The 17649-nt window shown below is 35.7% G+C and overlaps 3 protein-coding genes across 3 annotated transcripts in view; all 3 read left to right on the top strand.

Annotated features, from left to right (window-relative positions):
- The window catches only part of LOC121376501, a 58534-nt gene extending 55305 nt beyond the window's left edge, over nucleotides 1-3229 (top strand). Inside the window, exon 37 of the mRNA XM_041504385.1 lies at nucleotides 2056-3229. Within this exon, the coding sequence (XP_041360319.1) occupies nucleotides 2056-2109 (54 nt within the window). The 3' untranslated portion in view covers nucleotides 2110-3229. The remainder of the gene's footprint in view (nucleotides 1-2055) is intronic.
- Nucleotides 3230-7999: 4770 nt separating this feature from the next.
- Nucleotides 8000-9137, top strand: LOC121375983 (profilin-like). Its single transcript, XM_041503731.1, has one exon. It carries the CDS (start codon nucleotides 8081-8083, stop codon nucleotides 8471-8473), a length of 393 nt encoding a protein of 130 aa, XP_041359665.1. The 5' UTR covers nucleotides 8000-8080; the 3' UTR covers nucleotides 8474-9137.
- Nucleotides 9138-14636: 5499 nt separating this feature from the next.
- LOC121376106 lies at nucleotides 14637-16278 on the top strand. Its single transcript, XM_041503900.1, has one exon. The coding sequence runs from the start codon at nucleotides 14838-14840 to the stop codon at nucleotides 15930-15932; it is 1095 nt and encodes a 364-aa protein (XP_041359834.1). The 5' UTR covers nucleotides 14637-14837; the 3' UTR covers nucleotides 15933-16278.
- Nucleotides 16279-17649: the final 1371 nt, after the last annotated feature.

The following is a 17649-nucleotide window of genomic DNA, read 5'->3' as shown; positions in this document are numbered from 1 at the left end:
GTCGGTCCGAAGTATCTGTCCATTTCTATTATTGGAACAAATTCTTATCCGTCAAGTGGACCGGCCTGCCAAGACATCGGTATCTCGTGCATGATTTAAAATAATCAATAAATAGTGGTCAATATGGCTGGTATTTCAGACGTTTGTGATTTTAAAGTCTGCCTAAGTATATCACCAGTCACTGAAGTCGGACCTACAGTAGTGTCGATCGACTGCCACTAGGCTAGACATTTGTCAACGTTGCTGAGCCGGTCAAGAGATTAAACAGACGTTAATGATAGCACCATTCTTGGTTTAGAGAGCCATCAAGGTATTACACTCCAATTAAAACAAAGGACCCAGAATTTGCAACTGGTTACAATCAACACCTGTGTACGGAGCTCTGTCGGGTCGAGTGTCCTAGTCCGAAGCAAGAGGCTTTTGTGCAATACAAACTGCTTGAAATAGCATAAAATATACTGAAATAATCTATAAATGTATTTTTTGTCGACTGTTCAATGTAGTGTATCCAATAATTATAAAGGATTTTAAAATTAACAAAAGGTTTCCACCTTTTTTGTTAACAAGTGGGAGTAAGCAGAACAGCTACATGTACTGTTATCTCTAGAGCCAGCAGAGGTCAAATTTCACCCAATCAGTGATGACGTTATTACTCTCTTTGTCTAAACATGTGCTAGCTCAGGCTGTCAAACGCTTCAATGGTGCCATCTTTCATTAATTTTCAGGACACAGTACAGAATACTTGTATTTTTTATACATATATGGGAATTAAAATTCATAACTTTTATTCATTTTTTATATTATTTATTCCATTATGTAAAATATATACAATTTGTGGGGGTTTTTCACTGATGTGATAAAAAAAATTAAAAAAAAGTTTCATGTTTTCATGTTTATCATTTCGCGTTCATGATTCAAAATAAAACTATACAAATGTCACTATGATTTTAAAAAACAACTATTTGGCAAATATCATCTTTTAAATGTTCTTCTTCTTTTTTTATTCCTTTCTTCAACCCAAAATCGCAAGGTTGTTGTAAACATTATTACAATAAGTTATATGAACACTACATAATGTCATATATACTTGTTAACCGTAGATCTTGGCTTTAAAAAAAATAAAACTAATTAATTAAAAACAAATAAAAAATATGTGTGTATATATTTCTTTTTAAAGTTTAAATATTGTTATGATTTAATAAATATTTAAAAAAAAAATATCTTTTATCCAAAAATGTTAAGAACATAACAAGAAATTTAAAAAATGAATTAGTACATTTACAGCATTACACTTACAGGTTATGTTACATCATCATTTGTGGCTAGTGTACCCAAATTGAAATACCCAAGACAAATTTATATAAATCTTATAAATTAATATTCAGTTTTTACTATAATGAGGAACAGTGGCGTGGTACTTATTTAAAATCATTATAAAGATGCAATAAACATTGTATTTCCATTAATCATAAGTAAAACCTCATTACGGACATTGTGTGAAATATACCGGAATTATACCCATTTCTGTGGATAACTTTATATCAAACACAACATTTATTAATGGTTAAAAAAAATAATCTATTGAAGTATATCCTTGTTACCAACTGCACAAACATACAAAATTAACTGACACAAGTATGCTTATATAGCTAATTGATCTTTTCTTTGTCTTGCTGTGACATGTGATTTTAACATTGTGTGTATTGCTGTCAACTCTGGGCCAGAGTCTGGCACTTCAGATCTGTCACAGCTACTTCCTTTATGTTATTTTGGCAAAAGGGGATCGATTTTTTTTTTATGCCTACAAAAATGTCATTTAACAGGAGAAATTGTCTCCTGCACAGGCTGTCAGGAGATTTGATCAAATACCAGGAGACTCCTGCTGAATCCAGGAGGGTTGACAGGTCTGGGTATAGACAAAATCATAACACATGCATGCACACACACACATACACAGACACTTTGGTTTTAAGTTAATCACTGTGAAACTTATATTTACCTGAAAGCTATATTTTATGCTTGTTACAAACTGTAAGAATTTATTTTTATTTTTAGGATTACCTTGCTTTGGATGCACCACTTCGCCTAATTCAATATAACCCAGAGTAACCTTGGACATAAATAGCAAACAGCATAACCGTCTTCCTTTTTAATGTGCTCTAACAGGAACAGTTCAGTTTGTGCACATTTCAGCCATTCTAGGTGAATTGTTCTTTGTAGTAATTTATATTTGTCTGTGTATGTAGTCAACTGTGTTATCAGTTGTTAGATTTGTCAACGGCATTATTCACACTGGTTTCTTTAATGTGTTCTGTTGATATCCCAAGCTTGACACAATTCACAGAATACAGATTATTTGCACTAGTTTTTATAATTGCTTTCTCGAATATTTTATGTTAGCAAGAGTATTAATTTGGTAAATAGTAAATATAGACATAATTTTCAAATTTCCAGTGATGAAGAATGATTTACCTTATTTGTATTCTTAACTACAGAATTACTGTTTCCACAAATTTAAATTTCTTAAACCATTCCAAAGAGTCTTCACATGAAATAGCTGTTTGTTTTTAACTGTATCTGAATATGTATGCATGTAATATTGTCAACTATATCACTTACATTGTAACTGTACTTTGATTTTAGTAATAAACTGTCAATAAAAGTAGAGATGTACAAAGATATCCATATGTTTTATTATTGTGATATATGTACTTGATAGTTAGTTAGATTAAATAATGTGTTTCATTTTTATAATTGTAGTTAGATTTTCCTATGCACTTTTTATTGGATTTTATTATATTTTGTTTTCAAAAATATAATTAGTTCTAGTATACATCTATTCATTTCAGCTTAGAAGAGTTCTTAATCCACAAATTATTAATTCAGTGCCTGTTATTAATGTAATTTATTCATTTATAGAAATAGAATAATATTTTAATTATTAAGCTGTCTATGAACAGTTAATTTTCAGTGCATAGATTTTAAAAAATGTTATAGTCAATATTATTTGTTCTAGTTTATTAAGTAATATTTTGGGAGAAAACATTTGAAAAATTTAGATTTTGTCTATTTAATGGGTCATTATTCTTAATTTTCTAAAATGTATTCCAACTAGACAAATGGGAAACTATGTGTATGTACCAACAGGTGTAAATAAATTCATTTCACTTTTGTAAATATGTTTTTTTTATATTTATCTGTCTTGAAATAAAGATTAATTTCCTTGAAACAGCTTGTGACATTTTGTTTCATGAATTTGAGTTTTCCTCCATTTACAGACTGTGTAGTTCAGTGGTAGAGCACCTGTGAAAGTTTGTTGTGTTTCACTACACCACTAGAACACATTGATTTATTAAAGGACAAGGTGTAGTTCAGTGGTAGAGCACCTGTGAAAGTTTGTTGTGTTTAACTACACCACTAGAACACATTGATTTATTAAAGGACAAGGTGTAGTTCAGTGGTAGAGCACCTGTGAAAGTTTGTTGTGTTTCACTACACCATTAGAACACATTGATTTATTAAAGGACAAGGTGTAGTTCAGTGGTAGAGCACCTGTGAAAGTTTGTTGTGTTTAACTACACCACTAGAACACATTGATTTATTAAAGGACAAGGTGTAGTTCAGTGGTAGAGCACCTGTGAAAGTTTGTTGTGTTTCACTACACCATTAGAACACATTGATTTATTAAAGGACAAGGTGTAGTTCAGTGGTAGAGCACCTGTGAAAGTTTGTTGTGTTTCACTACACCACTAGAACACATTGATTTATTAAAGGACAAGGTGTAGTTCAGTGGTAGAGCACCTGTGAAAGTTTGTTGTGTTTCACTACACCACTAGAACACATTGATTTATTAAAGGACAAGGTGTAGTTCAGTGGTAGAGCACCTGTGAAAGTTTGTTGTGTTTCACTACACCACTAGAACACATTGATTTATTAAAGGACAAGGTGTAGTTCAGTGGTAGAGCACCTGTGAAAGTTTGTTGTGTTTAACTACACCATTATAACACATTGATTTATTAAAGGACAAGGTGTAGTTCAGTGGTAGAGCAACTGTGAAAGTTTGTTGTGTTTCACTACACCACTAGAACACATTGATTTATTAAAGGACAAGGTGTAGTTCAGTGGTAGAGCACCTGTGAAAGTTTGTTATGTTTAACTACACCATTAGAACACATTGATTTATTAAAGGACACCTTGTAGTTCATTGGCTACTAGATATCAAACATTAAATGATAATTCTGACATATATTCTTAGAGAAAACCTGCAGTGTTTTCCATAGTAGCAAGAGATCTTTTATATGCACTTTCCCACAGATGCCAGTACATACCACAACCTTTGATATATCATTCATAATATACATTAAAATAAAATAAAATATGGTGGTATTTGATACACCAGTCATGGTTGCTTAGGTTGTGATAGAAATAAAACCTAATCAGAGAATGGGTGCAGAGGGTCCATCTTTTCCTAGGCCAACTGTTGAAGTAAATGTCCATATTTATACCGAGTCAAGAACCAATCTAATTAAAATTATCTCCACTATTACATGTGGATCTAACACCAGCCAGTTGGAGCTCATGTCCACTAATCAAAACCTTACTTGCAGAATCCTGCCAGTTATTTAAAAATAATTTGAAAACATTCCGAATTATCCTGAGGGTATACGATATGTTTCATGTGAATTACAAATGCCTTATTTAGACAAGTAGAACTAATTTTAATCGGATTGCTAACAACACTGCGTAGTCCCCAATGTCCAGGTAACATTTCGTCTGTAAATAATAATTTAAATATTGACCAATCACACTTCGCCTTTTATAACGTTATTTGGGAGCATACAAATTCTAAAAATATCAGGCGAGTCTATTTTAGTGGCCGCAGTACAGCGAACCATACCACTACGTACGGGGTGGGTTATCAGTCTTCAATTTTACATTAAAAATTATTTATTTATTTATATTAAAAAAAAAAACCCCACTAAACCAGTCTTCAGTTTTACATTACAAATTATTTATTTTATAAAATAAAACATGTTTTAAGGCATTCGTAATTCACACGAAACATGTATACCCTCAGGATAATTCGGAATGTTTTCAAATTATTTTTAAATCACTGGCAGGATTCTGCAAGTAAGGTTTTGATTGGTGGACATGAGCTCCAACTGGCTGGTTAGATCCACATGTAATAGTGGAGATAATTTTAATTAGATTGGTCAAGAACTAACCATTAGTTTCTGTCAAATAAACTCAAGGCCAGTTCTAAACATTACAAAAGCACAAAAACAAACTAAGGTAATGCAGGGTTAACAGGTGATAGGTGAAATATTTTTAAAACTATATTTGAAATGATAATTGTATATATGTTTAAATATAATCAGACAAAAAAATAACTTAGGATACCTTTTAAGAGCGACAACTCTGTACAAGCTATATCTGTGGTTTGACAATGGTTATTGCCCTTAATTTGTTTCATTTATTAAAAAGATATGTACATTTTATGTCATGTTCTTGTGCAGTAGCAGTTCGAAGAATCACGCAGACATAGAAAGAAAAAACAAATTGGGTCGTTGATATGACCATCAAATTTACTGCCACCGATACAGAAAAAATGATCTTTATTCATTGATCCAGAAATTGAATTCCGATACAATATATCATTATATGATCTTTTTCGGAATTGTTTTAATATATTTCTATTTCGGTTATAATTGGCAAATATTATATGTAAATATAATGCATATAAAAATCGTGTCATTACATTTTACTCAGCACTCATTGGTGTATTTAGCTTAAGCTTGCTACAAAAGCGAGCGTGATGAAAGAATTGTGAATTTTCAAGAGATTCGATCATTAACAACTATTTATCTTCAAAACTCCAGTACCGGCCTCGGTGGCGTCATGGTTAGGCCATCGGTCTACAGGCTGGTAGGTACTGTGTTCGGATCCCAGTCGAGGCGTGGGATTTTTAATCCAGATATCGACTCCAAACCCTGAGTGAGTGCTCCGCAAGGCTAAATGGGTAGGTGTAAACCACTTGCACCGACCAGTGATCCATAACTGGTTCAACAAAGGCCATGGTTTGTGCTATCCTGCCTGTGGGAAGTGCAAATAAAAGATCCCTTGCTGCTAATCGGAAAGAGTAGCCCATGTAGTGGCTACAGCGGGTTTCCTCTCAAAATATGTGTGGTCCTTAACCATATGTCTGACGCCATATAACCGTAAATAAAATGTGTTAAGTGCGTCGTTAAATAAATCATTTCTTTCTTTCAAAACTCCAGTGTGCTTAAAAATATTTAAACAAATGTCATAACTTTGTCAAAATGTACCTCATTCAGAAATATGATTTGGAACGTGGTTATTGTTTTGGGCTACAGAACCGCTGGGGGTGCGGGCTGTGTTCCTGCACGTGAGACCTAAAACATTTACTTTTTTTTTGTCCTACTACTAGTATATAATATTATTATTTATTGCACACCAGTGTAAGATATTGCTCTGTCATAACAATCACTCAATATCTAACTAGTGTAATATTGGCGTGACGTGAGCGTGACGTAGATCACTTGCTGACCCAATTCATAGAAAAATAATGTGTAGGGGGTCTCGACATCTGCTTACATCTGCATTGCAGCTTGTTTGCAGTTGGTTTGTAATAAATAAAATACTAAACTCGCTTGCCTGTCATACCATTTTTATAAAACTTGTGAACATGTGAACAATGTTGGTATCTGACTCTCTTTTGCTCGTCATTTACCAAAACTGTTCACTCATTTCATAAAAGTGGAATGACAGGCAAGTTCTATATATATAAGCCTAAATAAATGTGCCTGTGACTCCCCTCCTTCCCCTTCATTCATACATCGTTCCTATGGGCCTTTTTGTCGTTCATGTTCACGTAGGCGTACGGGCTCCCATTTCTGTAGGGGTTGGGGGCAGGTTGGTTTTTGCCCAAATTAGATAAAAATGCCCGAATCTGGATAATAACATTTATTTATATTAGCATTACTGCCAAACAGCTATATAGAGTTGCAAACAAGTCATTACGCACTTTTACATGGATTACAACTAATTCTGAAGGTAGAATGATGGAAATACATGGTAAAAGGCTCTCTCGTTAGCATATATTGCCCTATATCTCTATACATTTTTGCCCGAATTTGAGGTTTTGCCCCAGCCTCACTGTCTCGTATGCTTACGCAAATATTTAGGCGTCGGAAGTAAAATAATGCGCGCGCACGCACACACACACACACACACACACACACACAAATACCCGTAAAAATAATAATATGTACCTGCCCCCTCCCCTAACCCTACTCGCTTATTAGGCAGCGTCCACCAATTATTGGTTCTTCGCTATAAATTAATAACTAGAGGATAATACATGAGTGACCGTTAGATTTTATCTCACAACTAGTTGTTTTAAAATGTAGCGAGTTTCATACGTTTTAAACGAGTTGTGAGATAAATGGTATCTAACGTACACGAATGTATTATTCTATTTCTCACATATCCTCAAAAACCAGGTTTTAAGCAAATTTTAACATCTTTTTCGACTATATTTACAGCCGTTGCACTTGTAGCTGACTTACGCGTCACAGACACATTAATATCAGGTTAACTATACGTCACAGTTTTAATCGATTTCCATCGTGTAGTTTTTTAGTGGTTTTATGGCATTGGTGATCTGGTCATCACCTAGGAGCATCCAGTCGTAAATCTTGAAATTGTTAACACACGTGCATGTGCTAACAACCATGTGTAACCAAAAATAACGCATAATGTTCTCACCAACGGGTGTGTAAGAAAATTGCCTTACAAAAGCATTATGTGTATTACTTGGCCTAACGTGGAAATACAAACATCCGTCACCTTTGCCCGTGCACTCAAGAGACGAGACTCTATCTAATGCATTGGGCACTTAAACTATGTTGATATAACACTTGAGTTGTCCCCCCTCACTTTCTACCTTTCATTTATCACTTGGCTGCACGTGTACAGGCTTGCTGCTGTATTGCTTTTCTATTTGAATACTCTTATACCAACGAATAAATGCGCTGGGAAATAATACCAACATTTAATAATGTCTACATGGGGAGACTATATTCTGAAGCTGCTAGAACGGGGATACGTCACTGATGCAGCTCTACACGACGTTAAGGATGGGAAACGATGGGCCACAAGTCCAGAATTCCAGGTTCTGCCAGAAGAAGCTGTGGAAATCGTAAATGGTTTTCAAGATGGGGGAGAAAGACTTCGACAGAATGGGTTATACATTGCTCACACTAAATACTCCGTTACCCATTCTGACAGCAGAGTTATAGTGGGACAAGAGGACTCCACTGGGACTGGATGTGTCCTGTTTAAGTGTCAAACATGTGTCATTATTGCTACTCACAGTAAGACAATTGCTGCTGCTCAGTGCCAAAGCGTTGTGGAAAGAGTGGGAGAATTCCTGAGAAATAAGGGATATTGATGCTACAGTAGAACACGTCATATAAGACATCCTAGGAGATTACAAAAGTTGGTATTTGTAAGAAGGTGATCTTTGTATAGAGATAAATAGATGAATTTGAGGCATCTGGATACAAAAGATACATCTGAAGTATTATTTGTAGATGGATGTTATATAAGGTACACTTTATAAAGTGTGTTAATATTGCTACGCACAGTAACACAATTGCAGCTGAACAGTGCCAAAGCTTGGTGAAACTAGTGGGATAATTTCTGAGAAATAAGGGATATTAATGCAACAGAAGAGCCTGGGAAGTGGTCTTTTATATGTGACCTTTATATAAAGAAGTAAATAGATTAATTTGGGATATATGAATAGAGAAGTGTGGTTTATATACGGTTCTTATATGAGGTACACTGTATAACATTTGATTATAGGTTTGTGTTATGGAATAAACGCATGTGTACGTTTTAGAAAATTATGATTGTACAATGAAACAGATACACGTGAATGTTGTCAAGTCATTTGGTTGAAAGTACCATCGACGACGAGTGAGACATACATCTATGAAGTCATCGGCATTGGGATTGATATAGACAAGACTTCTTTTTTATTGTGTTATACTTTTTCAACCGAGTACGGCGAGTAGAGACTTCATTTGTTTGGAAATAAAGATCAAACTGGACGTGTATCAGATTTAGGAAGCATTATCTAATGTTTCATCTTTGCAAATTAAAACAACTAGCTTAACTGCAACTGTTGCCAGTTTACATGGTATACATGTATTGCTGAAAACAAATGTTGTAATGTAAATACAATTCAGATAGGTATTTATGTTTTCATGAACATACTTTAAAATAAACAAGAACAAGAATTCAAATGATATTTACCAAATCAGCCTAGTATTGTTATAAATGAATGAAATATCCTTCAGAACCTGATGTTAAAATGACAGAAACAGTTTTTTAAAGTGACATATCTTAGTTTTTAAAAAGCACGTTCGTCTAAGAAGTAATGGTTAATGAGGCACGCTCTAGTTATTTTTGACGGTATTTCCCTGTTTAAACATCACAGACTTTAGCTTCTCTCTGTTATAACCATATCCAAATGTGTGTTGCAGGTTTGTAGATTAACTAAATTTAGTGTCTATTTTTACGGACTGAAACTAGTTTTTGCGCCTTTAAAAATGTCCTATAATGAATGTTGAGCATATCTACTATAAGTAGCACGCAGCCTTCCTTTGTCATTATTTATATTTATGTCCCCTGTGATTCCATTAAACTTGTCTTCGTCAGTCCTTCCTTTGCCATTGTTTGTATCTATGTCCCCTGTGATTCCTTTAAACATGTCCTCGCCAGAAAGGTCTGAATAGGATATTTAATGAGATTTTTTCATGGATTTATATTACATTAATGTTCCATGCATATACATACTAGTATGATAGATAAACTAAGTTATTACATATTTTATTGTTTATTTTAATATCTATTAAATTTGTTTCTTTGTAATCAGTTTTAGTGGCTTTATTTTAATGTCAGTTTACAATTTAAAACTTTATAGAAGATATACGAATTTAAAAAAAAGTTATTTGTTTTTCAATTTCATTTAATTTCCATGTGATCTACTGACTTTCATCCGTTTATGTTTTTCAGTTTAATATTTAAGCCCATATAGCTGTGGAATAGTTGACACATTATTTCTGCTCATATTTAAAAGCAGGGGCCTTATTCACTAAACTCTCGCTACTTTGCGATCTCTCAGTCCAATGCAAAAAAAAAGGACATGCAAAAACGATGCGTTGTTGTTTAGGAGAGCTTTGTGAATTAGACCTCTAGCACTATAAACAGCAATGTCGAATCGACTTCGTTGTGAATAGCATTTGACGATTGATTACAAATTGAATTGCGACTGCTCAAGTACATTGTAGACGAAGTATAAAGCTATTCGACACTTGCGATATGGGCTCCACATGCAAATGGTTATGGTAAACGAAATACAAGCGTGTCTTTTCTATTAACCAACAATGCGAAAAGTACATTTGGCAATAGCGCATGACCATAGGAACGATATCTGAAGTGAAGGGGAAGGGGCAGTCTCTAATGAAGGGGCACACTATGTACATAGTAGGGTTGGGGGTGGGTACAGGCCAATTTTTTATTTTATTTATATAGAATCGGACAACAAAATAAACATTGTCGTCTTCGCGTGGCGGTACAGTTCCCCGGTTACTACGGGCTTGTAGAGTGATTGGTCTTGTATACTAAAAGCGCCCGTCTGAGGTTTGCAGATCGATCTCCCCTCAATAGATGGATTGAGTTTTCCTCTAGGTTTTACACCATTATTTCAATGATTCCAGTATGTGCAATCCTGAAAAGGTGCATATAAATATTCATATTAATTAATGCTAAACAAAAGAGTAGGCTACTTATCTGTAACAGTGGATTTCTTTTCTAAAACAAGATTTGTCACATTTATTGTATGTGGGTAACGTAATTATCATTTGATCTAATAGTGTTCTGTGATTTCATAATATAAACATTATTTTTGTTGTTGTCATACAACTATGCTAGTAGCCGCTGGTTATTCATTTCATTTCAACTATTTCCGTGCTTATATCCAATTAAGGTTCAAGCACGCTATCCTGGGCACACACCTCATCTATCTGGGTTGTTTGTCCAGGACAGTGGGTTAGTTATTAATTGTAAGTGGTTAGTGAGAGAGAAGAGGATGTAGTGGTCGTTAAAACTCGCTCTGGGTGGGAGCCGGTATCGGGCTGCGAACCCAGTACCTAACAGCCTTATGCCCGATGGCTTAACCACGACATCACCGAAGCTGGTAGCCCCTGGTTAAACAAGGTGTCGTTATCATGATTCTTTTCATCCTCATCATCATCATCATCATCATCATTATTATTGTCATCGTTATCATAACCATCACCATATATCATCATATTAGTGTAACTACTGCACAGTGTGCACAAAGGTCATTAGAAAGGTACGTAGCAAACAATTACAAGAGTGCGAAACCATATTTCTGTCAACATCAAAGTTGATTATTTATGTAGGAACAAAATACATCGTGACTAGCAACCGCAACCTACGCAAAAGCATAATTGCCATGAACTCAAGTCATCCGGCGAGAATTCTCCTGGGCAGTACTGTTTGACGGTGCTTGATGACAGCTCGTGGTCAGTACTGCACAGAAACACGCTAAGTGTCTCCATCTTTTGCTTGCACTGTCTTAAGACTTCGATATGCGACATCTGTGACGTGCGAAAAAAGCCTTGCGGCATTTAGTAGCAGAAAGGTAAGAGTGCCCGTTAATTAAGCTGTTGTTTAGCCAGAGCTCTTATTTCTTAAAGCTGCAATATCGACTATATTGTTTTAATATTTAAGTATTTAGAATAGGTCACTCGATCTAGACTTCTTCTCATGACGCGCCATTCTTCGAGTTATGTTGGTTACAAGAAATCTAATGATGCATTACATATAAATAAATACATTAAAAGGGTTGACAAGGACAACAAATTAACACACACACACACACACACACACACACACACACACAAAAATAGCACTACGAATAAAATTGTGCTTATTTGTATTGACAGCTTCTGTTTTTACTTTCAGTAATAAAACATGTTATTGTTTTCCGTCTTTGGCTATAGTTAAATGAGCAATAATTTCTATTAAAATTACCCAGTGGTCCTGATTTGGAGACTGCAGTCTGTCAAACGCTATTTGCTAATCATACGTGGATTTGAATCATGTCAATTTTCATTCATGCATTTCAAGCTATCTTCATGCTCATATCCAATTAAGGTTCTCAGCTAGTTGGACTGTCTGTTAAGGACAGTGGGTTAGTGGTTAGTTGTTAGTGATTAGTGAGAGAGAAGTCAGTGTAGTGGCCTTATACTTACCATTGAGTCGTTAAAACTCGCTCTGGGTGAGAGTCCCTATCGGGCTGTGAACCCAATACTTACCAGTCTTAATTATATCCGATGGCTTAACCACGACACCACCGAGTCATGCCAGTTGACACTGAATATATGTGTATATACATACATTATAGGAGGAGGAGCCGAGATTAAACATGTAGCTTTGAGGTAATTTATGATGGTATTCGGTGAAGTGCGAATCCAGGACGTACAAGCTTATAATTTAAAGTTGGAGGCGTAATCAAAGACTGAAATTTTTATTTTATTTAACGACACCCCTAGAGTACATAGATTAATTAATTAAAAGTTACTGGATTTGGTAAAATTGACACATAGTCTTCAGAGAAATTCTGCTATATTTTCCCGTTAGCAGCTAGAAATCTTTTATATGCACTTTCTCGTAGTCAAACATTTGGTAATTTTGACACGTAGTCTTCTGACGAAACCTGCTACATTTTTCCATTAGCAGTTTGAGTGTCATAAATGTTTTAATTCTGACACATAGTCTTTTGGTGAAATCTGCTATATTTGCTCATTAACAACCAGAAATGTTTATACGCACTTTCTCGCCGACAGGCCAGCACATACCACGGGATTTAATATATTACCGGTAGTCGTGAGGCACTGGCTAGAACGGGAGAAAACCCAGTGGGTCAGCCAATGAGTTACGACCCTGTGATCCAAACACTGCGTCACCGAAGCCGGTGCTTCGGGTGGTAAAAGATAAAGTTTATATTGTTTAACGATACCACTAGAGCATATTGATATATTAATAATCGGCTACTGAATGTCAAACATTTGGAAACCCGCTGCCTTTTTCCATTAGCAGCAAGGAATATTTTAAAAGCACATACAGGAGAGCACATACCACGATACTGGTTGGAACAGGAAAAACAATCAGACAATGTGTTTTCCAAGGAGGTTCGATCCTGCATACCAAGCGAGAACTCTGAGCTAGATGCCGCCCTTTCAGGTAGTAATCAAAGATTAAATATACAGGTAGATGGAAATTAGGTACGCGTTGTAAAACCATTGTCACAAAATACTCTTTGTAATCTTATATCACTAATCATTTCTTTATCCCATAGACAGGGACATATTATACTGAGCATATGATTACTGGCAAGAATACTAGTGTAACTTATTAATGAAATGACAAGCAACACCATGTATATAAACCTACATGGTAATAATATACACAAGTATTAAACAGTTATATATAGATACGTGTAGTAATCACCAACAAAACCGTTTGAATATACATTATTAATACTGAAACCTTAATTTAGTAACCAACAAAAGGGAAAAATGCACCAAAACGTAGCCCCTTAAGAAAGGTAGCTACTTAATGCATGTTAGCATGTATTGCATGTACACTAGATGGCGTGATGACAGCTTTGACAGATTTGACTATACATGTTGGCTGGATATTACACACAGCAATGATTATGTAAAACGTACTTGAAAACATTACTCCACCATTCCTTTGTCGTTATTAAAATAATTATTCTTTTAAAAATTAATAAAAAATATAATAGAGAAATGGCTTGCCATATTTTTATTAGGTGATTAAATGCAGGTTGACATGTGTATTATTTAAATTTAGAGTTTTTTGTTTTAATTGTTTTTGTTATTTTTAAATACTAGTACTTCGTTTCAGCCACAGTCACAAGTACCATGAATATTAATAACAACATCCGACATTATAATATGTTATTTGTGTTTTGTTGTGTATACAATAACTTCGGATCATGGTTTTGTAAGATTTAAAATACGGTACACATTTGTTTGATTAGAAATGCAGGAGTCATATTTACAACATTCTAACAAATGGTTGATATACCAAAAGTAACAAGTGCAAATCGCAGGCTAGACATTACCAAGTAATATTTAAAAATGCACACTGCAATGAAAACTTAATAATATGCTAATGTATGTATCGAATGACAACATTGGAAATACCCATGACGGTAACTTAATATAATATTAAACTCTATTCAGTATTAACCCTATAAGCATTAGGAACAATATCAGAAATTGTTTTGGTTTGTTTAGCTGACACAAATACGAATGTCAAATAGTTTAGTCAAAGCGTTTAGAAATACATATTCAGAATATTCACACATGCTTGTATAGCTGATAAAACATGATAATAAACCCATAAGCTTATGTATAACATTTGGCGGTCGTCTGTACAGAAGCATTATTTGATATAAGCACTGGAGTATAAAGGCTTGACGAAAATACGTTCACTTGGATTCGTTCAAGCAGTGTTCTTTTGTTGTAAGCATGTCACATACTTCTTTCACCTTGTGGTCGATATCGACACCAGTTTATAGCGCGCAGGTAATAAATTGTTCAATGATCTGTTACCGGGATACCAAAGTTTGAATAACATGCTGGCGTGCTCGCTCTCTTTCGTGAACAACTGTCAAAACGAAGAAAAAAATGTCAGCTGTCGAGGTGCCGCCATGTTCATTGGAAAATGAAAGTAACCCGTTTGAAATAAATGTGAAAATCATCCATAGGATCCAGCCTGTGATTTTCGATAGGAAACAATGTGAAGAGTTTGAAAATTTGAGCGCTAAGTTACACAAGGAAAGACAAGTTCGATCACAGAGTGAGACGTGTGATGAAGAGTACATCAATGGAATTGAGAATGCTAATCACGTATGTATTAGTGAAGATTATAAACCAGCCTGTGGCTTTCCAACTGAAGATACAGATCCTCAAGGAGAGTCGAAAGATGACGAAACTCTGACAAAAGATTCTAACAAATTAGCGAACAAGAAAAAGGAATCATTTGAACAAAAAGATGAATATGTTGTTCTTTCTGGAGATGAACAAATAGCAAACGGTATGCAGAATGAAAAGGATGCGTGCTTGATGAACGACAGTGGCTGTCAGCCAACTGATTATCTAGATCACCCACTCGATGCTGTTTTGGACACTATTACTAAAAATGCAAACAAGAACAGAAATCAAGAAACGACCAATAAATCTACAGAAGACAACGTTTATGAACAAAATCTGAACAGTCCTGAGAAATGCGAAACTGAAAAATCTGCTTTGGGAAGTTGTACTTTAACGGCAAGCCGGGAACAAGAAATGGAGCATTGTAAAGTGTTGGATTCGTTAAGAGCGGAATATGTAACCAAGATCTGGGATGACTATGTTTCTGACTTTCTTATTGCCTCTGGACAAATGACCCAAGCTGCAATTCTGGATAGCGAGACTGGTATCATGCTTGCTGGAAGTGTTGGTTTCAACATACAGGACAGCGAGTTCCAACAAATTCTTCTCGGAATACAGTACCAAGAAGCAGCCTACAGGTATGGCGTGACGGTAAACGGCTGTCACTACAAGGTTCGGCTTGCGGATGGCAGGCATGGGATTTTTGCCAAATCTGAAATGGGCGGCTGTTCCGTGTGCAAGACTAATACTTTGGTTATTATTGGTGTCCACGACAAATCGTGTAGTCCTAGACATTGTAACGAAGAAGTGATGAGACTGGGTGACTTCTTTACTCAGAAAGGGATGTAAACACTGGACTAGCCAGGATTTTACATTGGGGGGACCACCCAAATCGGGGATTTATGAATGGGGCCACCACATTGTCTATGAGTTATGCTGTGGGGCGAAAGAAAAATATATAAGGTAGTGGGGGGGGGGGGGCGTGGTGTGATTGGGGGGACAGTTCCTCCATCCCCCTCTTCCCTCCTCCTCTGGCTACGGTGAATGTACAAAACAGTTTCAGTACCATTAATATTCCATCTGGCTGCCTTGTTCTGAATATTCAGTATTTTGTGACAAGCAAGGTGGTTAACCCTGTGTTGTGTTATTTCACTTTTGAACCAATGTATTAAAAATAATAAATGATACCACGACATTTAAATTGTTATTCTGTTTTTACCATTTGGCGGATTTTACATGGCTTTTATATGTTACAGACAATCTGTCAAACCAGTATTTGATCAGACAGCTAACACATATATGACTAAAGGACTGATATCATTTATTGAATAATGACCTAAAGAAAAGGGGCTATAATGGGGAATGACTTTATTCCATATGTATGAATAATGTGATTATGTGCTAGTATAATAACAAAATATATTGTATTATAACAAAATAACCCAGTGATCTCCGTGATCTAATGGATAAGCTGCTGGATATTCAAGCTGACGATAGTGGTTCAAACCCCGCCAAAGCTGGCTCACACTTTCATTCATCTTTCTCATCTATCACCATCTGCCTACCATTCTTATTATCTTAATATAAAAAACAAACTTTCTAATTTCTCCTACGATTTCAGTCTGTTTCGACCCTTTCTGTCAGTTTCCTCCAACGCTGTCGTCTGAGCTGTCCACACCATCGCCTACCTGTCTCAACGTCCTCCACGGATGCAGTCTCTGTGTATTTCCCTGCACCCACATGACATCCTCGTCCTCAACCGCTAATAAAGCTTGTCTGACCAACGACACTTACTAACGGCCGCCGGAAGTAAGGGAGCAGAGTATGTGGTTGCAAGTGCCTCTTAACAATACTAGAACTAACTACTGAACACTCCCCAAGTGGTCAGACTAAATCCACAGCTAAAAGCTGATGGGGAATGACAGGTGTGTGGCACGGATAGCCACAAGAGACAATCACCTGTCGCGGTTTAAGAGACAAGGACTGGGATGTGGAGGTGAACAGTGAAAGAAGTTGAAAGATAGGAGGAGTTGCCAGATAGGGAACAAATGAGATGGAATTCAAAGATGTAAAAGGAAAGGGGACAGTGAGATAAAAAAAAAGAATAATAATAATAAATAAATAAATAAATAAATAATAAACAATTATGACACACGCGGTACATGTACTTTCAGTTCATGGCATAAATGTATGCATTTGCCAATATAGGGGCGGGATTTAGCTCAGTTGGTTGAGTGCTTGCTTGAGGTGCTTGCGTGGGAGGATCGAACCACCTCGGTGGATCTATTCAGCTGTTTGGGGTTTTCTCGTTACAACCAGTGCACAATAATTTGACAAATGCCGTGGTATGTGCTTTTGTAACGACACCACTAGAGCACATTGATTTATTACTCATCGATCATTGGATGTCAAACATTTGGTAATTCTGACATATATAGAGTCTTAGGGAGGAAACCTGCCACATTTTTCCATTATTAGCAAGAGATCCCACAGACAGGATAGCACATACCATGATCTTTGATATACCAGTCGTAGTGCACTGGCTGCAACGAGTAATAGCCCATTT

Source organism: Gigantopelta aegis, chromosome 6 (assembly GCF_016097555.1).
Source record: "Gigantopelta aegis isolate Gae_Host chromosome 6, Gae_host_genome, whole genome shotgun sequence".
NCBI lineage: Eukaryota > Metazoa > Mollusca > Gastropoda > Neomphalida > Peltospiridae > Gigantopelta > Gigantopelta aegis.
This window is presented reverse-complemented; position numbering and strand designations above follow the sequence as displayed.

What these genes read in the sequence shown, in the direction of transcription:
- LOC121375983 (XM_041503731.1), top strand. Translation starts at nt 8,081, where the DNA reads ATGTCTACATGGGGAGACTATATTCTGAAGCTGCTAGAACGGGGATAC.
- LOC121376106 (XM_041503900.1), top strand. Translation starts at nt 14,838, where the DNA reads ATGTCAGCTGTCGAGGTGCCGCCATGTTCATTGGAAAATGAAAGTAAC.